The sequence below is a fragment of the Cariama cristata genome, unplaced genomic scaffold, assembly GCF_000690535.1.
Source record: "Cariama cristata isolate BGI_N322 unplaced genomic scaffold, ASM69053v1 scaffold3091, whole genome shotgun sequence".
NCBI classification, from domain to species: domain Eukaryota; kingdom Metazoa; phylum Chordata; class Aves; order Cariamiformes; family Cariamidae; genus Cariama; species Cariama cristata.
This window is the reverse complement of record NW_009597369.1, coordinates 29,747-51,861: the sequence shown is the minus strand read 5'-3', so window position 1 is coordinate 51,861 and position 22,115 is coordinate 29,747. Positions and strand designations below refer to the sequence as shown.

The 22,115-nt window shown below is 41.3% G+C and overlaps 1 protein-coding gene across 1 annotated transcript in view; it reads left to right on the top strand.

The window, feature by feature from the left end:
• The window catches only part of LOC104168278 (protoheme IX farnesyltransferase, mitochondrial), a gene marked incomplete at its 5' end in the record, with an annotated part of 104,044 nt that overhangs the window by 67,184 nt on the left and 14,745 nt on the right, over positions 1-22,115 (top strand). The window contains one exon of the mRNA XM_009708825.1: positions 4,272-4,342. Coding sequence (XP_009707127.1) covers positions 4,272-4,342 — 71 coding nt within the window. The remainder of the gene's footprint in view (positions 1-4,271; positions 4,343-22,115) is intronic.

Genomic DNA, 22,115 nt, shown 5'->3' with positions numbered 1-22,115 from the left:
TCTTGGCTTAGTCCAATTAAAATTATTAATCTGTGTGTCCCTCAGGAGGTCTGAATGATTAGTTACCCTCTGTGTCCACTGCTGTTTCCAGGAGATAGCGTGAAGAAATTAAATGTTCTTTAACATTTCACTGAAAAAGTTTGTGGAAGCCAATATGAAGAAGCTGAAGGAAAAAAAAAAAAAAAGGCATGAATGTAAACAGCTATAAGCAGTAATGTGACAGCTAATCTAAGAATTGTTAGATCTTTAAGATATAATTATACTGTATTAACTAGATGGGATCTACACAAAGAGTCTGATGAGCCTGCCAGAGAAATAAACCACAAAGTACTAGCTGGTCTGATTTATTTTTTTCCATCGTCATGTTTTAAATGTTCATGCATACTGATTAAAATTTAGGTTAGGGTCTTGAAAGCTGTTGCCAAGTTTTGTCACTCGGGGATTTTTAGATGCTGTAGATTTAACCCTCTGTCTGTCCTTTTGATGTCTAGCTTCCCACATACCTAGGGCAGATAATATTCTGCCTTGTCCAGCTGAAGTGATGCATTCAGACTTCCTGAGGAAAAAGCCTCTTGAGTGCTTCGAGAAGATTTATTTATCCAGGATTCATCTTACTGAATTTACTGTTTGCTAAAACAGGCAGCACTGTGTTGGCCTGGCATGAGATAATATGTTTGAGTTCACTCTTTCATTCCTATGGAGTGATATTCGAGATGCACTTTTTTTTCATTTTATCTAGAATATCAGGGCAAAATAATTTCAAGTGGAGAGAGAATTTTGCCGAACATCTGGGAGCAAAATGGGAAAAATTTGATAAATGGCATCTTGCTGACATGTAATAGCAACTAGCTCAGTGAAAGAATCTAGGGCATTGCAAATAAAAGGATTTTTCTTAACTGTAGTTCAATTGGATATGTAGTTTTGTGCGTACCGTTGGTGGTAACAGATTGTTAAGATTGTCAGATTTAAAAAGGCAAAAAAATTCAGACTTAAGTCATGCACTAATCTTAATTTTGGGAGTAGCTGTGTCTGTAGACAACAGAGATGGATATTTTTTGAGTACTTAACTCAGCAGAGAAGTTTCTTGTTCAAAATGTGTATTCTATTTAAGGGTTAACTACTGTATTAAATGTATGGAAATACTTCATACACTGATTATGGTATTGTGAGGTTATATTAATAACTCAACTGCGTAAGTTTAAATTCTTTCAAGTGTTGAGTGTCCAACTGTTCTTCATTTCAGTCATTTTATGTTTGAGACGCATCAAGTTTAAAACTTGTGCGTTATTTTGATTTTATCCGTCGCACATGGAATGCCTTTATCCGTAAGCTTAAATACTCTTAAAATGAGCCAGAATCTCCTCACATGCACGAGTTTAAATTGGAAATACACTCAAAGCAGTCAGAATTTGCCAATATGCACAAAAATTGTCTGTTTAAAAAAAAAAAAAAAGGCAAAATTGAACATAGCCCAAAATATTTTCAGGAGAAAAGACTTTAGCTCTATAGAATTTTTCCGTTGTATTGCTCTACCAGTCTGATGTCAAATGACATTTTTTTCTTCATTTAACATAATTGTCTCTGAAATGTAACAGTGAAACAAACCATTAGCAAAATGCTGAGCTGTCAGGAGCAATCACTGCTTTTGCATCCAAACGGGGTACTTTCCCTTCTCCGAAGGTACTCGTTGTGGTTCCCTGTAGAGGTTCTTTGTGAAACATCCAGCATTTGAAGGGCGGCGTTGTAGCCCTGCAGATCCCACCCGTCCCCCTGAAGCGAGCTGCTGGGGCTCCGTGCGCTGGGGCTCCTCGCTGCCCCGCAGCCTCCTCTGGGCTTTTCTTCTAAACCGGGGTCTCCACCGACTTTGGTTGTAGTTGGGAGCGACCGTTGCCGCTGAGGATCAGGCATAACAAACAGAGGACAAGAAAAAAGGTATTAGCTGCCCATCTGAAAGTAAATACATGAGTTGCCTATACTGTACCAGAATGCTCTGGCGAAGTGTAAATTGTACAAACTAACCCTTTTTCTTTCTGAAGTCCCTTCCTCTTTCACCGGAGTAACTCATGGCTGAGCAGTCTGAGTTTGCTTCAGGAATATCAATAATAAAATTGGAAGGTTTTGAGAGTTGGTAGGAATTGGAAGTGGGTCAGGTGCTCCATCCAGTTGCTCCGGATGGAGACTTACTGCCAGCAAACCATCTATGGGCTCTGTAGCCCCAGCCAGCTCCACCGCACAGATGGAGGTGAGAAATTTTAGTGAATTGGATGTGAACTAGTAATTAAAAGCGGTGTTGATGATTTCAATTCCCATGCTTTTATATTTCTTAACTTTTGAGCATTTAATCTGCAGCCTTTAACGCAAACCAACAGGATTCCTTCCCTGCAGAACCATGGTAATTTTTGGATCTGTCATGGACAAACTGAGGACTTTAATATGCAGCACAGGCTTCAGCGAAGTTAACAACAGTAATTATCCATTAAGTTGTGTTGGCCAGCCACTGGAGGGGGACGAGACAGCCACTTTTCCAGGGGGATTCACAGCTGCTGGCTGGTAGTGGGGGGGAGTGCAGGTTTGGGGTCTCCCAGCCAGAGCCCCCCTTGCTGGCTCTGCTGCTGCTGCTTCCTCAACCTTCTCCCCTCTCGTCTCGGCCACCTGCCTCAGCCTCGTTCTTTCCCAGGTTTGGGCGGTTTCACAGGCATGATGAAACATGATGATACCCGCTGCCAAATTTCTGGGCTTTAGAGCATACTGTTAGCAAGTTTTGTTTAAGCAGGATAACTTTAGTACGTGGGCTGGAGCGTGTGCACGCACTCGCTCTCACTCGTACACATGCAGGACTTCCTTGTAACTTTATTCCTGGGAATGGTTAAATCCATCCAGATAATGATTCAGCCTGAGGTTAAAAACATCACCACGAATGGAGAATATCATGGGCTGAGTTAGGCAGGGTAATCCATGGGTATCCGATCCCTGCCGCATTTGCAATAGATAGGAGCAACAGCAGAGGTTCCCAAATTGTTGTGCGGTTGTTACGTCAAAGTCATAGATGGGAAAGGTGGTTCCTGGAATCTCTGTGTGACTGTAAATCAAACGTCTTTCCCCTGATGGGCACCCATAGAGCTCCGATGGGGTCCCTGCTGCTCCCAACGTCCCTGTCCGCTGGCATTCCCCTGGGAGCGCAGCCCCGTGAAGTAGCAAGACCAGTAACATGGCACTGTCAAAATGAAGATGTTTGTTAATTTTGTCGTTTGTTGTGTAAAAGGTTACCTCAGCTTGCTGCAGTAACATAGATTTTATCAGGTCGTCGTTTATCATACAGTCACCTTAAATCTGTCTGCAGCTTGACTATACTGAGCTTACTGTCAGTCTGACTCTTTGAAATTATGATTTGTTATGGTACTTTTCCGACATATTCACCATAATTGGGATCCTATCCCAAAACCTCAGACGTAACGTCAATAGAAAACATTCTTTCTATAAATACATCCTCCTCTTCCTATAAGTAAATATATGCTTATTATTTTTATCATTATTTTTGCATACGTTAAGCTAAATGGCTTTACAGTTTGCTGTATGGCAAACTGCATTCAGCTTTCCCAGTAACATTCTTTATAAAATGGATCATACAAAAGCCTGCAGGATTTCTTCGCGTGAAGATAGTGCCACCTGAATTTTCCCATAGGCGGTGTTTAAAGTCAGATTGGGTTGTGACATTAAATAACACCATATGGTGTATTCGTTCCCTGCTGCTAGAACTGGATGCTCAGTGCAGTTTCAGTAGCGTTTTACAAGAGTTGATTGATTTTGGGGTAGGTTATAGGTTCTCAGAAGTTAGATGATCTTGAAAAAAAAAAATTAGTGTTTGTCTTTTAAATACCAGGAGCACAACATTTGCAAGGGCTGTTTGTATTAATGTAAAGCTGGGGCCAGGCCTGTATGTATGTGTATATATAATTGTGTACATAGAAAAGCTGTGTCAAACCTGTCGAGAACAGAACTTGGAATGAAACTCTACTTCAGATGATTAACTTTTGGGGACTTGCACAAACTATTTTTCTCCTCCAGGTGATTTTCTTTCTAAGGGGATGCCAAAAGCATTAACGCAGACTATCAAAGCTCCGTTAAAGGAGTTTGCCATTTTTGTTGTATTTCTGAACCTTCAAAAATAGAGATTAAAGCACCTGCAGATGCAGACACTACATTCCATGCATGGCGTGCTTTCCGGCATCCTTTCATTTTGATTCTTCCCTTTTTTTTTTTTTTTATTACAGTTCTTTGAGGTTCCATTTGACTCAAATATGAACAGGACAAAAAACAGACCACTGGTGCGAGGACAGATCAGGTAAGGCTATGCACACCTGCTCCGGCTCCTGAGAAATGAGTCTTCACGTTGCTTTTATCTATCTCCAAGCTTCTCTCTCTTCACATGACGAAAAATAGCAATTTCAGACAAAAGACTTAAGAAAGAAGTGCACCTCTCTGTTCTTCGATATTTCCTCGTGTTTATAACTTTCCTGTGAGGAGGTTGGGCAATCAGCTGTCCTCTAAAATACTGAATTTCTCAAGACAGCAGAATTTCCACTGCTGTTCTGTATTTCTTCATGTGTGACGACTACATGCACAGCGTGGCAGCACACAGTTATGTTCCACTGAACTTTTGCATTAGTTTCTAACAACGTATCTTTAAAATTTCACATCTGAGAACAAAGACAAAAGCGTATATTGTTTTTAGTAGTCACATTTAGCTGTTAGATCATGAACATTCCTTTGAATCTCCCGGCAGAGGTATCTGCAACTCATTTTTTTTAGTGATTTTGTAAGGCACCATGTTGTCTTTGCCTTTTCTACATGTTTAGCGTAAAGCTGGGGTGAAGACTCGCAATGATGGCATCTTATGAAAATAAAGTAAAAATTTGTCATCATTTAGTTGATCGTCATCCGTAAGTAAATCCCTCCCTCCTCCCCCCAAAGAGCCCTGTATTAGCATAGGGATTCCCTTAAAAAAAAAAAATAAAATCCTTCATTCACTCGGTTTTCTGGATTATATGTCAGATCGGTTTCTCAAAGGCTGTTTTCCAACTAAAAAAGCAAAGTGAAAAAGAACATCAACAAAAAGCTCTAACTTATTTGCAAACTAAAACTGAAGGCCCAATTCATAAATGATTCAACAAACAATTTTAGGATTGCATTTCCATGATTTGTGCCAAGGATTATTTATAACAAAATTATGTTTTCCCTTAGGCTTCTGCGAACAGTTGGTCCTATTTATTTCTGTGTTTTATCCATCACCTTTGGAGGACTGAAAAAAATGTGATGGATGAAATTACAAGAAAATTGAGACAAAATAGTAAAGTGAACCTTGGGGGTAAATTCCCTCTCATTGTAAATAGTTAGAGTACGTCAATAAACTTGTTCCGATTTGTTCTCGAAGATGGTGCTAATTACAGATTCCTGAGTTGAGTTAATTTTATTTAAAAACCTATTTTAGGGACCACTGCAGTGAGGGCATCTATTGTACGTACAGTAAATCAGCGTTAATTGTGCAGTTCAGGGGAGCTGCGCTTCTCCTCCACTGGCATGTGGTCCTTTAGCCCTGGAAGAAGGAACACTTGTTAGGAAGAAAGATGATGGGGGGATTTTTTTTTATTTTTTTTTTTTTAACCAGAGTCTAATAGCGTGGCTTGCAGTGTTTCTGGAGTCAAAAATATAGCTAGGAAACTTTCTGTCAACTTTTGAGTCAGAGAAAGCAATTTGTTTTATGAGTTTTCAGTGTCCTTAAACGAACTTCACTGTCATCTGAATGCACCACAGATTGGCAAAACCATATTTAACAGATTTTCTTACTTTGCCCCCCCCGCCCCTTCATATTTGCTTTCACCACAAAATGGTAATGTTGGGGACTTTGTGTAATCACTCATCAATCTATCTACCTGACTGTCAACAGCTAATTTAAAGTTCTTTAAAGTGTCACTTACCTTGAATAATGCCGCTCTCGTTCCCTGTAGACTGTTGAGCATGCAGACCTTGACTGGGGTTATTTCTTTTGCGGTGTGCCAGAGGAGAATAATCCAGTGCAAGCGATCTAACCTTGTTATATTTTGCCACATATTCCCTGGTGTTCCTTGAACTCTTTCCTTCCTGGCTGATTAAATAAAACCCTTAAATGGTTATGCTAAAACTAGTCAAAAAAAGACAAGACAGAGATGGATAAATTGTATGTAAGAGGCTGGTGTCTTGGCTCTGGGAAGGGATCCAGAGCGCTTGGAGTATGTACAGAGGTCTTGCCCAAAATTTGTCTGACATTTGAGTTTTGGCATTTCCTTCCCTTTAGCTGCTTCATATCATGAAATGTTTGCTGCTTTTTTAATTCTGCTGTGTTACAACATCTGTGATATCCAGTGCAAATGAGGCATCATTTTACGATCTGTCTTCATCTGCACTGTTTGTAAATATGTTGTGATTTCCCTTCTTTTTTTCTTTCTTTCCTTCCTTTTTATTTATTTGGGATCATTCTTGTTACAGAACTGGTCAGTATGGGTAGCAGTTTTTTTATGGTCCAGTCCTGAGCTTGAGATCCCTTTTGAAGAGTGAGAAGGTCATTCACTCTCCATCGTGTTGGCTCACTGCACCTCCTTGGAAAGGCTTTCAGTGGTGGCTTTGATGTGAACTTCTGCCCACTGAGAAACTGCACTGAGACCAGTGACATTTTTTGTAGAGGTTGTGGCATCATGAAGACGATTCTTAGATGCTTTGAGCTTGGGCCAGAATCAAATCGGTAACCCCCAGTGAGAGGTCCTTGGTGTTACCGAGTCATCCGGTCCCTGGATGAGCTGGCGTCTCTGTTTTAGATAAGATAATTCATTGGAGCTGGCTCATTAGGAAATGTTACGCTGTTGTAGAGAAATTATTCCTGTGTGTTTCACTTTGTGGCCTCCATTTGCAGCTTCAGCCCCAAGTTTATTTAGCTTTAAGATCAGCTGTCAGTTCTAACTGACCTTGCTTCCAACATTTCTCCCCTTTCTTTCTGCCTGAATCCTTCACTTTGAGAAAACAACCCAAACTCCTCTATCTTGGCAACACTTGTGTGTCTTCATTTCCCTGCATACACATTCACGTGGTTCCCAAGTCCCCATGTCTCAGCCTTTTCCACAAGTTGCCGAGGACTTGCAGTTTCCTTTGGCATCAGTGAGGCACCTCAATGGAGTGTGAACATGGTCATGGCCTCTGAGGTCTGGCTGGGGACAGAGTGTCGTTATCTTACCGGTGACACTGCAGAAGTGTTTAAGTTACAGAATCGATTTGGTTGGAAGAGTCCTCTGGGATCATCAAGTCCAACCTTTGCCCTAACACCACCATGTCAAGTAGACCATGGCACTAAGTGCCACCTCCAGTCTTTTCTTAGTTAGGCAGCTTTGGCCTGACCATCACTCCAGAGAGCACCCTGTGAGCCAGGAGCCAGTTCTGTAGAGATCTCTGGAAGGATGAGATTTGGAAAAGCAATTGTCCTCCATCCTTTGTGAAGTCCTCTCCATATTGCATTAACTTCATGGTTGAAATAGTTATTTAGAGGCTCGGTGTGCCCCTACTGTATATATTTTATATCATTTGGCCTGGACCAGACCCTACAGGCAGTGAAATGGAAAGACTCTGCAAAGCTGGGGTCTACTGTACATAGGGACAAGAGTACATATACCTTGTTTGCCAGCCCCAAACCCACTGCTGATGCCCTCAGGGAATCTTCTGACGCTGTTGCTAGATTTGTGACAAACAGCACCTGATAGTTCATTGACTGCTTGCTTTACAATGTCCTATTTAATTTGTAAGACTCTGAAAAAAATGTTCCCTTTGAGCAATGAGACGTAACCATCCTTATTCTCTATTCAGAGAGTAATCAGAGACATCCTGTTGCAAAAATAACAAGAGTAGACCCAAACACAGCATGCCACTAAACGCCATCCATCATTCCAGCCTACCCACATGTCCTCCTCCCTCCTCTGACCCCTCAAGTCTTGTTTGGAAATACAAACAGCTTGAGATGTTCTTCATACTTGGGCTGCAGTGCTAAACTCTTTGAGCGTATTTGCATTTTGCATTATAACAACAGCTGATATTATTTTTCCTGCTATGAATTGTTTTTCTGTCATTGACGAGGAAAAATTTCATGCGCTCGTACAACCTTAGATTCGACTGAAATGGCAGCAGCTTTTCCTGGTTTCCTGTTGGGTATGATTTATTCCCTTGCTTTTTAAGGTAATGGATTTAATTTTCCTGCAGATTAATTTAAATAAATCTCTAGTATTAGCTGCAGTAGCTGAGTGAGCTTAGCCTCAAGGATGACAAGTGTCCTGCTCCATTATATTGTACAAAGTGACAGTTTTGATTGCCCTTCTACACAGAACTGCACACACTTTGTTAAAAAGCAGCTGTTTTTATGAACTTACAGTACTCCTGGATCTGCTGTGCTAAGCACTCATAAAAAACCTAATAGTTGTTCAGGAATAGTTTTTCATCTTAAAAAAAAAAAAAAAGTCATCAAACAGCATGGTCTAAATAACTAATTCACGACCATGTAGACACCTTTCAGTTCTGCTCTTGCAGTTATTTTGCAACTGTTTTCTGTACCAGGTCCTTTGGCTTTGGTCTTAGCAGTGGCTGCAGCGTCTGCCTGGGAGTCGGGCTGGGATTTCTCCCTGGCTTTACCTCCAGGTTTCACATCGCCCGGGCCGTGAAGCATTGTAAGGCAGCGGCAGAGGATGGTTCAGACTGGAAGGGACCTCTGGAGAGCTTAGGACCAAGCTTCTGCTCACAGCAGGGTCAGCTCTGAGGTCAGACCTGTTTGCTCCAGGCTTTATCCAGTCTTGTCTCAAAAACCTTCCATGTAAGAATAACATGCTATGGAATTTAATTATATTCTCCTTATGCAGAATATTTGTGCTCTCAAGCTTGCGCATTTAAGAAGTTTAAGTCTGTTAACTTAGCAGAAGTAGGCACAACACAGATAATGCCTTGGGTGCTTCAAAAGAAATAAATCTTCATGTTATTCGGTGAATATTTTTTCCTAGAATACCATTAACCTCCTCACTTAGCAATGCACAAGGAGCTGTGTTCTGTATATGAGCTTCCTGCTTCTTACGGCCACGGTTGATGGTTATTGCAATTAATGGAGACAGCAACGCCTTTCCTACTTGTTGACATTTCTGAGTGGAGTGTTGACTTTGGTCAGTTTAAACTATAAGCCAAACACTTGAAGAATGAGACCAAAAAGAGCTCCTAAGCTAAGTTTCTCACTGCTGGCTTATATTTATGAATTGTAGTTATAATTGCAAATATATAAGTTGACCATTCGTAAACTGGTAGAAAATTGCAATATGTCAAACTTTCCGTGTTTATTCAAAAACACATTGCAACGCAAAACTAGTTCTATGTAAAGCTCAGTTTTCCACTCCATTGCCTGTAGTAGACTTACTATTACAAGTGTAACAAAATCAGTCCATGCTGAAAAAATGTGTGTGCAATTTAAAAAAAAAATCCTCCTGTAATCACTGTTGAGAACTCAGTGTAATTAGCTTGATTCTTTGCTTGCTAACACTAATGTAAATCAGGAACGTTTCTACTGATGTTAGTGGAGCTACACTGATGTAAGTGAGAGGAAATCCATGTCCTCAGCTTAGGCTGAAACCTGCATTAAGCGTTTAGCCAGCCCTGGTTTAAGCCGGCAGTTTAAAACCTCCCCAAGGGTTTCCGTACAACTTCGGTTCCCATTTAAAGATCAGCCTCTACTTAGCTGACTGGTCTGCTCCCTTGGGTGGTCATTTCAGACAGGTTTCATTCTACTTAAGTTAAAACAAATAAAACAGAAACTCCATAAATCTACAGTTCTTCAAGAATAATCATTTTTAAGAGATCCGATGCTCGTTCCCTGCAGGGAAACATTCCAATATTTTGTTTAGAAAATACCTCATTTTAAAGGGACTGCCCTGAGATCTTTTTGAATGATAAAAATGTTTCTTTTTTCAGTGGGAGGCTTTCCTCTTGTTTAAACAGGGCACAATTCAAAGCAGACACCACCACAGCAGCCTTTTCAAGCATTTTTTTATCCTGCTTGTATTCAGGCTTTATTATTTGAAAACAAGTAAATGCATTCCTTCCCCACCACCACCCTCCTGGCTTCTTTTTTTTTTTTCCCACCCTGTGTTTTCTAGAAGCTGTCATTGACTGTATTTGGTAAACAAGAAATTAAAAAGGCGGCTTTATATTTTTGACATGTACAATTGCTTGTAAAAATGTAGCTCTTGCCTTTTGAACAGCGGGGTATTTTTTGTTGTTTTTTTTTTTTTTTTCTGGCAGGCCACGGCCCAATGGATGGCAATAGACTCTTCAGAGTGACAGGCAGGGGAGGAGGGGGGGGGGGGGGGGGGGGGAAGAAACCTTGAGGCTAAAACATAGTTTAATGAGAATAAAACCCACATCAAAGGATGGACTAATGGAATGATATAATGCTTACTGTGTCGCTTTCCCAAAGGGGATATGGATGACAGTACTTATATTTCAATTATCTATTCACTGCCTGCATAGGATGTTGATTAAATGGTTCTAAGGTATTAGAGTCCTTTTGTAGAATGCACAGAAAAATGGTGATACTGCACATTATCCTCAGATCAAAATGTATATTAGCAGGAAATTATATAGCTCTAACTACATATATATTGTTTCTCAGGGCAATAAAGAGGGTTGTTTTAATAACTCTAACGTTACGTTCAAATTCGTTTCAGTTGAAACGAAGAAATTGCTAGCTATTCAGCTAGCGCCTTCAGCTCTCTCCTCCTGCCTAGACCTAATTCTGCCACGGCTCGACGGAGACATTCCTTTGCAGGCAGCTCTGTTTGGTAAATAGAAATCCCACGGAAACACTTGACCCCTCACGCCTTGCTGCTTTTCAGTTCAGGCAAGGGGCCTTTACCGCCAAATTATTTATCCGAATCTTTAATTGCACGTGGGACAGTTGATAAATCGGAGTACATTGTACATCGCCCCACGTTAGGAAACATCCCAGATGCTCATGTATAAACCAGGAGTCACGGTGCATTTGACTAAATAGCTGCTCCATCTGCTTGTGGGGAACGCTGCGGAGAAGTGATACGGGCTCCTAATGGAGTTGTCTTATCCTCTCATGTCAGCTCCTCGCCGGGGGGTAGAGCCCCGTGAGCTGGAGGGAACCAAGCTATTGTACACTAATCCTTCCATCTTTGTGTCCGATACCAACGGGCCTCTTGGACCTTAGTCGTAACCATTGACTCTTTTCTTTTTTAACTGACTAGTGATGAGTCATTTTCTTCAAAGGTGATGTTAAAGTGAGTTTTCCTCCCTTGCACAAACAAGGAAAATTAAAGCTTGAAGCCCAAGATCCTTTCCCCAACTTAGCACAATGTTCTGCTGGCTTTTCTTCTCATGCCTGTCAAACATTTCAGGTTCATGTTTGTAAATTTTGGCTTAATGCAGTCAAAATCCCCACACTTTGTTCCCTGTATTAGTATTGAACCTTATCTGGTTTAACCACACCAGCATCATTATTCAGCGTGTGCCAAGTGTTGTAGGAAATGTCACCGCTCAACAAGTCCATTACGGAGCTGCCTCTGATTAGAAGCTGCTATACCCTGAGATCTGTTTACAGTAAGTCATCTTAGAAGTGCATTTCTTTCTGTGAAGGACAGAGTTTATCATATCTTATACAAGTTATAACTTACATGTTATCAGCTTCACAAGTCAGGTATAAAAGAGGTTTTTTGTACACTTTAATTAGCTGTGCTAACACAGATGCTTGCTCTCCAGTCTTTATGACTAGAAAAGCTGCATTCCTGGGGTTGAGATATGTGGAGAACCTCTTTGATATGTTTTATTTAATTTTTTTTTTGCTAGAGTCACAAGGCATGTTATATTATAAATCATGCTGTAAAGGAGCATGAGCCACGATGACTCATATTGCTGCCTGTGTGTGACAATAATTATGTTGTATTCATGCACTTTGATGGTATATAAAGGGGTTTTCTGGTTGGTTTTTTTTCCACCAAACATTTGTAAAATAGAACTCCAGATGCTGACTGTAGATAAACTACCAAAATAATAATGCAGAAATCCTGAAATACAGCAATCGTCATCCTCTTCACCTCTCAGATGAAACATAGCAACTGCTTAAGAGCATGCTACGGAGTGTTAAAACGGTACGAATATCAAATGCATGCTTGCAGTGTTGCAGAGGAATCTGCAGGTAGGGAGGAAGGATCTGACTTAAACTGCGATTTGTTGGGCTTATCTGCTCGATTGCCCTTCCACTTAATGGTGTCTAGAGCCTGATCCTCCTTCCACTGCAGGCCATTGCTTCTTGTCCTGCTGTCTATGGCTGTAGCGAATAACTGATTTCCTTCATTTTCCTTGCTCCTGGGTATGTATTTAGAGTCAGTGATCCCATACCGAGAATGGCGGGACTATCTTTTCCTTTTTTTTTTTTAAGAACAAGTTGATAAATACTCTAGAACCTCAGTTTTCTCCATCTTAATGAGATTGAGAGCTGGCCTGAAACTTCTTTACCCACTGCTTTCCAAATGTTGGCTTGAGCACTCAGCAGAAGCACATGTTAGATTTAATCACTCTAAATCACAGAAAAATGTTTCTGTAGAGACCCTATTATCCATCCTGTTTGTCAGCTAGTCTCTGGTTCTTACACAAAGAGAGAACTGAGATTTTGAAATAAAATGAATGGATCACTTAACTGCCACGTTGTAAGGTTAGGTTTGTTAGGTTAAAGAGGAGGATTTAGTTTAAATATTATGGGGGACATTTTTCAAATTTACTGTAGGTTTGTCTTGTAAGCACTTTAAAAAAATATTTACATTTTCGTGACTGCAGGGAAGCTGTGAATATTATTATTCACCCTTTCACTCCTACCTAACAAAGCCATATAACAAGGAGCATGCTAACGCCCTGCAGGGTTGCTTAGGGTTGTTATGATTAGCATCTGGTGTGTATAGCAAGTGTAATAAGAGCATAAACATTTTATAAGTATGGGTCCTTTTCATTTTTTTATTTTTTACGTCAAGTGAAGTGACGAGACCCAATTGGAGATTCTGCTTCATAACAAAGCGCAGCATAAAAGGTTTTATTTCTGTTTGAACGTGGTGTTTGTGAACTGCAGGTCTTCCCAGGCTTTGCTGAACTATCTCATCCCAAACCTGTGGTTGCTTTGGTCTCAGTCCTCCAGGCAGACTCTTGAACCTGTAAACAGTGAAAGACCAGATCCTGGCGTCATTTGTGTGGAGTTAAACTGGTAAAAATGAGAGCAGGATATGTTTAGGAGAAAGCTCCGTGCTAAGGATGAGACTCCTGATTTGTCTTTTTTCAGTTGAGTTGAAATTCCTCTTGCCTCGTCTTAGCATACACGTTGTGTCTTTGTGGAAAATTTCAGCAAAATCGATCAAGCCAATTTTGATTTATGCAAGCATAAAAAAGAGAGATGTGCCCCTTTCAAGATGAAATGATTCTTTTAAATTAGCCGTGTTTGTTTATGATAGTTTTAAAGTCCCTCGCTCTGGCAGGGGAGACAGAACATCTGCAGCTCAGATTCTTGAGGAGTGAGGGGAACTAATTGCCTCCAATTGGGTTAAAATACAGTGTTGATTATGCTTTTATACAATAGCAATACACAGCCATGGCAGGGCGGCTTGGGCTCCATGCATGGTTTGTTTCTTCATTGGGAGAGAAATGAATTAACACAGACAGGGGATATTTTATCCTAGTCTGTATTCATTTGCACTAAATACACTTCTGAACAAGTATATTGGATAGCAAAGCCAGAGCTGGGTTGGCAGTTTAGTGCCAAAACTCAAGAAGGCAACTCCATGACGAGACCCAGCCAGCCAGCTATATGTGTTTATCCATCGTTGAGCTCCATATATGCCAAGTTCTCACTGTATGACATTCCTTGGGAGATTTAGACATCACTCATTGAATCCTGCCTCGTTTCCCTGCTGATGGTCCAGATATCATTCAAAACCACATCCAGGATAGTGCTGATGGACCTGGCTGAGCCCTGTGGACAAAGGAGAGGTAATACAGGTGATTCTTTTCACAGAGGTTTGTGTTTTAAAGAGGTTTATTTGAGGTTCAGGTCTGTAAACTCTTCACCTGGGGACACAGTGCTATGGTATTGAACTCCTGATTTTAGCTTGAATGCTACCCGTTAACCCAGCTCGTTAGGCTTTTTGGGAGCACCTACTCCTACCATGCCTCCTCTTAACACAGAGGAGTTCCTCCTCAACTCAGATTTTGTGTTACCAGTTGATTTTAGAACTTTTCCACTGTTTTCACAGTATCACAGAATCGATTTCGTTGGAAGAGACCTCTGAGATCATCGAGTCCAACCTTAGCCCGAACCCCACCATGTCAAGTAGACCATGGCACTAAGTGCCACCTCCAGTCTTTTCTTAAAGACCTCCAGGGATGGTGACTCCACCACCTCCCTGGGCAGCCCAGTCCAATGCCTTTCATTTGGGGAAAAGTACTGTCCAGTCTGAGATTGTCAATGTCTCTGTCATAGTTATTACCAGAAACCAAATCACAAAAAAGCCAGTTACAAAAACATAAGCAGGCAGAATTGCAACAAGTGTGTTCTGGCAATCTTAAAAATTGTGGTAGTGTTATACCCAGATAAAGGGGATTTGATGTAAAATTCAATACTCGTAGTGCATGTAGAGCCTGATCTGCCGCAGCAACACATTTTTGGGGATGGGATACCAGACACTGACAGAATGTAGATACTACTTCTTAACCTGTGAAGACAAAGTTAAATCATTCATTAAGGAAGAAAAAAAAAAAAAGACTTGACAAAGCTCCCCATTTGTTTGCACCTCCTAAAGGACGTCTTGTCAGTCTTCAGTGGTAAACGATAGACAAGTGCATATTCTGATATTTGGAGTTGATGAGGAAAAATTGAATTCCCAATTAAAAGTGTAATTTAGTTTCACATTTTAGTTTTAAAATACATCATCCTTCATCCCTTGCCATGAGTCATGAACTTTCTTGCATAACTGAGGGAGAATAAATTAATATCTATTAAGATCTTTCTCTACGTTTTTTCCCTTAAAATAGTACCATTTTAGCTCATTGATAGATACTGTTCAGTTTAATATAGTTCTGGTTCTTTGCAAGATTAAGACTCAGTCAGCAGGTTCTTGGCCTTTTCATAATGTTCAGTCACAATGTACCCGTGGAAGATGATATCAAAAGTGGGAGTGTGGATTGCTTGTGTTTATTAAAGCTTCTGACTGATGCTGAATCAAATCTACGTGAAAGAAAGAAAGGGATCTAGCAAGAACTCCATTCTGCCAATGCTAAAGCTATTTTTTCCTTTCGATAGGAAGGAAGTATCTCTCCTTGAGACTAATCCAATCTGCAATTGACAGTTGTAGTTGAATATGAAAATATTTTGTCAGTCATGCTTTGAGTCTTTAAAAAAAGATACCCTGTCTCAAAACTGTACTAATTAGAGGTCATTATGTATCATCATGTAACCACTTTGTTTTAAAATCTCAAATCTGAGTGTGGATGCTTTTTCTGCCAGGTACATCCCCAGTCTGTCTGTCGGATTCTTCTGGAGTTTAATCTAAATGTCTTTTGCAAAAAAAAGTAGAATCATTTTAGAAAAGTCATCAGCGATGAAGCTACTGATCCAGGCAATGTTGTTCCAGTTTCAGTTTCCATTAGTGTTGTTGTTATTACTATAGAACTTTTACAGCTGACAATGGTCATGAATGTGGTTTTTATTACTAAATATATAAATATGCAGCCTGAAAGGATTTGTGTGGAAAGTTAAAATTTAATTTCACTGTTGGTAGATTGCCATCATTCAGTTTTCTGCCATGATTACTGATTGGGTTTGAATGCTCTGTGCCTTACTTTGAGCTTAGAAGCTATATGAGTGGTTTTTTTAACCTCCCATCAAAAATAATTTCAGGGAAGCTACCGTTGCTATTCAGGACAAAATGTGCCTTTTACAGCCTTCTGGCTGGTTTTTTGCAGTCAGCTGATCCTTCGGCACTTGCGCCAGCAGACGACCCCACTGCCGGTTTCAGGCATCTGTCCATCTGGAGAACCAGAGCTGGAAATTACACAAATGCAATCCAGATGTGTGCTTGAAGGAGATGGGCCTTCTGCCCCGTTACCGAAGTCGTAGGAGCAGGAAGGCTTCTATATAGTCGTATGTTGCTGCAGTGCACCACGTCCTTGGCTCCATGTGTCTCTTCCAAGTGGGATGGGGTTGCCTGGTGTAACTCATGGGGTTGATGGCTTTCCCTAATTTTCTTGGTGGATCTCTAAAAGCTGCTGAGGAGAGTTCAGCAGTTCTTGGGTGCTGATCTTTTAAAAAATAAATAACAGTTTAAAAAAATCCCTTAGCTGATACTCCTCTGGCTGAGGGAGGTGACCAAGTCATAGCTCAGTACCACATGACAGTCACCACATGGTGATCACCGGCTGAGCTCCTACCCTGGTTTTCAGCAACTCTTAGTGTTGCCTGGCCGCAGGAATTGCAAAGATGCCAGGAGATGAGCAAAACTGTAAATCAGCAGCTGGGGAAAATGATGGTTTCCTGCACAGGGGTAGGTGCATTTGTGCTGGGGATCTCCATGGGCATCCTCTCCTCTTGAATTGACCACGAGCTTTTGCGGCTGTAGAAACCTTCAAAGGGATGTGACTTGCACTTCAGTTTGTGTAACCTCTCATTGCTGTTGGAAAAATGTAAAAACTTCAGGCTGATGCTTTTGTCTGAGTTTGTAAGTGGCTTCAGAAGCCTTAATAACTTACTGCTGACCTGGAAAAAATTAGGAAGAGGAGGAGGCTTCCTCCAGCAGCCTTGTACTGGCGAGTAGTCTGGGGACATTTTTAGTACCTACAGATTCCAGAAATAATAAGCAACTTATGATGCTACCTCCTGAAATCTGATTTTAATTATGGTTTTGGAACAGCGTTCATGCACCGGACTCATATCTCAGCCCCTGATGGTGAAATGAAATTGCAGAGATGAGAATCACACTTGTATTCTTTGTCTGCCAAATACCTTCTTCCGAGCTTCCACTATTTTCAGCCCGTCTGTGCGTGAGGCTGGTTCAGGCTGTTCCTCTTATTACAACAAATTGTTTTGATGCTACATGCAGATGGAATTTGCACCCAGAGTGGCAAAATTGAGATTAATCTGAGCTGTCAATCTCACCTTTATTATCTCAGCACCGTTTACCTGCCACCGTGGAAGATGCTGAAGTCAGGGATAATTTAGGAGCATTTCTGTGGGCAGCAGCAGGGAACGATCAAGGGGAGGAAGCATGGTGGTCTTCCTGAACCTGTGTCTTGAACAAAACAGAAAACTCACCAAGAACCAAAACCAGTTTTTGTCTCATCAAAAATTAAGTAAAATTACAGTTTAATTGAAGAGTATAGTCTGTGCAGAATATTTGCTGTTACTAAAATCCCATGCAGAGGAAAGCGAGGTTGCATATCTTGACTTCATTTGGATGTGGAAATGACTCTAAATAAGTTCCTTCTCTTCCCACCTTCCTTCTCCCTCCTCCAGCCCATGCCTGGATGTAGAGGACAAGTTTTAGGGAGGTGCTCGGAGCAGAGCAGCGGTGCTGTGCCCTGCCTCGGCGTGGCTGCCTGCCCCCTGGCACAACGATTGCCCTCCCCGCCTTACTCTTCACCATCCATCCCTGTCCTGCTTCTTTTAGATCATCAGCCAGCGTTTGGCAGAACGGATCCCTGGCCTTGTGGCTCGAGGGACGGTTGTCAATAATAATAAGATCTCATACAAAATAATGAACCGGGGATTGAAGTGTTGCAATCCATTAAGGTATTCTGTGCATGCTTGCAACAAAACAAAAGGGCATTGTTGTTTTGGGGGTTTTTTTTAGCTTGCTCTTTTAGAAGTGGGTGATGTTTTTATAAAAGGTTTTTGACAGAGAGAAGACAGAATTTGTTTTACTACCTTTTGTATTAGGCTTTGAATCTAATTTTCAAATATAAGCACTTATGCTTCGCCTGAAAAATATACAGGCAGTCTTAAATGGATGCTTACATTCAGGCTTATGCTTTTATGTAAATATGTTTTGCATGTCCAATTTCCCATTAACACAAGGTCACAAATTAAGTTTCTTATGTATTTACGTAACATCTGAACATGAATTGCAGACAACTGCTGGTTGCGTGAATGTGCCTATTCAGGATTCATATGGGCTTTGTGTCTGCGTTTGTATATGAGTGTCAATATATTCACAGAGGTAGGTTGAAGCATTAGATGCCAATACAGGAATTTTCGATATTTCTAAGTATTGATAGGTTTTAAGAGGGAATTTTGTTTAGCTTCTTGATGGTTTTTTCCAAACAAAATTTTCTTTAGATTTTTTCCCCTTTTTAATACTGTTTTTTAAATTGTAGTTTGAACTGTACTTTGACAGTCATCTTCACAAAATGTTTTGCCAAAGAGCCAAAGACAGCATAGAAAAGCCTGTGCAGTAGTGATGCTATTGATCTTCATAGACATTAAGCTTGCTAATGCTGCTGTGAAATAGGTAAAGTAGTACATTAATTTTATAGATGGGCAAATGCTTTAATTTGTTTTCCGCTCTCAATTTTTCCATGTAACCTGTGAGTCAATAAGTACTATTATGCATGACTCTGCAGCCTATTAAATAAATATATTTTACACACATGTGTGTAGATAATTATATACATATAACCAGATCATCTGTAAGTGGCAACTAGATTTGGAGATTATGCTGTTGCACATGGATTAAAATAGGCTGCTGCGTTGTCCAAAGTCGCCATCAACGATACAATGAGTGATGCCTCGTGGTCGTGTGTGCAGGTAATGCCCAAATATCACCCACGTGGGATTCCTCCTGCCTGCTCCCCATTCCCCCCCAGCAGCTCTGGGCTGGCCTTGAGCAATCCTCCCCCAGCCTGACCGACAGCATCTCTCCAGACACCTCTGTGTCAGCAAAAGCTTTGAGTTGATTGAGGAGAAACCTGGGCCTCTTTTTCTCCTCCTCCTCCTCTTGGATGCTCTCAGTGGAGTGTGACTGGGGAGGGCCCATCTTGGGTGAACTCTGTGGGAGAGAAATGTCAACACGTTTTCTTTGGATCAGGAAAGGTTTGATTAGTCACTATTCAAGCTGAAGTTCTCTCCAAAGGTTTTAGTTGAATGTGAATGTCTTTTCGCAGTATTATTAAGCAGACTTTGACATGTGTATTCTCAATAAAGGAATGAGGAGGAACAAGGCAGAACTACCAGTTTTTGGTTTTCCTTTAGGAGGTGTCCTATGTGGTGACGTACTGGGTATTTTAGAGTTGAAATTTGAAGAGAACTCATTTGGCACTTGTAGTATTTTTCCAAAGTGTGATTTTAATCAGCCAAATAACTGAAACCAACTCCTCCCAAGAATCCATCATAAAACCTAGTTTCTTACTCAATATGTTTGCTTTCTGAGCTAGCTTCTTGGCCAATTTTCCAATGGAAGATTGCCTTTTTTTCCCATGGGAGCTATTCCCTTAGCATAAGTGAACGCCCAAGTGAAATGAGGCTGATGTACCAACATCTGTCGTCAGCCTGCACTTACTGCATAGGATAGTTTAGGGATGAAGGAAACCAGCAGAGACCCCACAGCCACTTTTGACGACCATGTGAGAATTCCCCGACATTGGGTTACCCAAGACTGATGCTCCTGTAATGCACGCTGGACTGCATGATGACACGAGGCTGTAGCACGAGGAACTGCGTGGACATTAGGTGATGGGGTAAATCCAGTGATGACTTGGCATCACAGCCTTTCTCCTGCTCCAGGATGAGATCCTGATCTCCTGTGCTCCCTTGGTGAGATACAGGCAGCCCAGCAAAGGAGCATGCACCAAATCAATGAGCCTCACACCACATGCCTGAGTTTTTGCAGATCTAATGTGAGCACGGAGATGCATAGTGGTCCCTAGAAGACCATAAACCAGTAGAAATCAGAATGCCCCTTAAACTGCTGTGATTTAAGCCGAGGGTCAGTCTTTTCTTCTTAAAATCCTAGGAGTCACTGAAGCAGAAAGAACTGCACAAATGACCGAAATCTCTCTAAGTTTTCCTCACGTATTCTCTCTTTCCCAATGAGGAGTTGCTTATTCTTCTCCTAGACCTTATAAACGTGACATATTTACATGAGAGTGAGTTGAATTCTCCTCTGGCTTACGTCTCACCAAGAAAGCAAGGTCTTAACTTCTGATTGCAGTGTCTTTGTAATGTCAAATAGTATTTTAAGGGGCAGAAATAACAAAGCTGAATCATCAGATCACAGCTTGAGTTTCTGATCTCAGTTGGAGTTTTAAGGGCAGGCACTTCTAAGTTGGACAATTACTCTTCTAGAGGAATTTTACAGTTCCTTGGTAGTTAAGGAAACACCGGAGAGATGTAGAAAATGTGATACTTTCGGGATGTCTAAAAGTAATATAGTCCAACTGCTTATGAAGAACAGACCACATTGACTTGATGCCCTCCCCTGAGATCGTTAGGACTATTACAGACACTAATCAAACTGCCTCCAGGAACTGCCTTTTAAAGGGGCAAAAAGGAACAAACTGAGAAACAGAAATGTGTTTTCATCCACCAGGAACAGAACAACTTTTTTGAAGGTCTCAGCCACATAACTTTACCCTTCCCTTTTGAGAAAACCTCATTTTTTAAAGGTACTTTCCCAATCCATCAGTTGGGCGTGAAGGCAGCACACAACTGGTATCAAGGCTGGCACCGCAGGGCTGTTGCTGCGGTGGGGATGCGACGTGGGAGAGACGTGATGCTGGGTTCAACCACGGAGGAGGGCTTTGCACTCCCAGTCTTCGCCTTCCCTTCCCATAAGAGGCATGAAGGCCTGGTGTCTGCTGCTCCGTGACCGACTCGTGGCGTGTAGGCTTCGTTTGAATCGGAGACGTGTAGATGAGTCTTCACTTTTGATTAGTGAGAAAAGTGCTCATTGCATTAGGTCAAACTGTGTCCTCATTTATGTCTGTGAGCCCCGCGGGAGCGAACGTGGGTAGCCCGGCCTCGTCGGGTCACGCTGGTCTTTTGTCGCCTTGAGAGTGTGTATTGTGTAAATCTGGTGTTTACCGTCTGACTGTGTTTTATTCAGGAATCAGTCAAGATAGATTTGTTTAACCAGACCCAGTCAGGCTTTCACTACAGAGGCGCAAACGTCTCCGAAGTACGGCATTCGTAGTCGGCGTTGAGGCAGTTTACAGTACAGATTGTGTTTTGCTGCCTTTCTGCAAAAGAACACCGCTAGCTGCAAAACCAGAGGGCACAGCACCGTATGGCTCCTTTCACAGTATGGCTCCTGAAAACAGTCTCAAATTTTATACATCTCATTGTCAACGGATGGAAATGATGTACCCTGCCTCTGTTCCTGATATATTTGTAACACCAAGACTGGTAATGCCGGAGCGTAAATGTGCTCTGTGCATGCTCCGTAACCTAAAATCTGTTGATGGTTTTGAAAAGCTGGATAAAATGACTTAGTCAATTTAATTTAAATTGAAGGCAGATCTTTAGTGTGAGACTTGCTCATTTTAGTTCTTCCAGTTACTTAGGGTGTCCATACTGTATTGGTCCAACAAAGGTCTTAAAAATCAAAATTTGAATGGTAGGATTTTTTGCTGATAGAACTCCCATAAAATTCATCCCCACCAGCAAATTTTCCTTATGAGGATTGGAGCAGTGCTTGCAACACGTATTTTAGGGTTAAGGATTTGGCCAGAGGGCAGAGCGATCATAGAATACAAAGGCTGCATAGTTTTCAATTAGACAAAACGTGTAAAGCTAAAGTTCATGCAGAGACGTTTGTTGCAAGCACACATATTTTCTGCTCTTACATGGATGACTAGAAGTGTGTATTTAGCCACATGGGTGATTAAATGCAACTCAGTTAATGGCATTTTCCTCCCTTCCAGAGGTCTCCCACACCACATTATTTCTTAGTGGGATTTAGTCCTGTCTTCCCATTATACCAAACACCCTTGAACAAGCACGTGTGAAGAGATCTCCA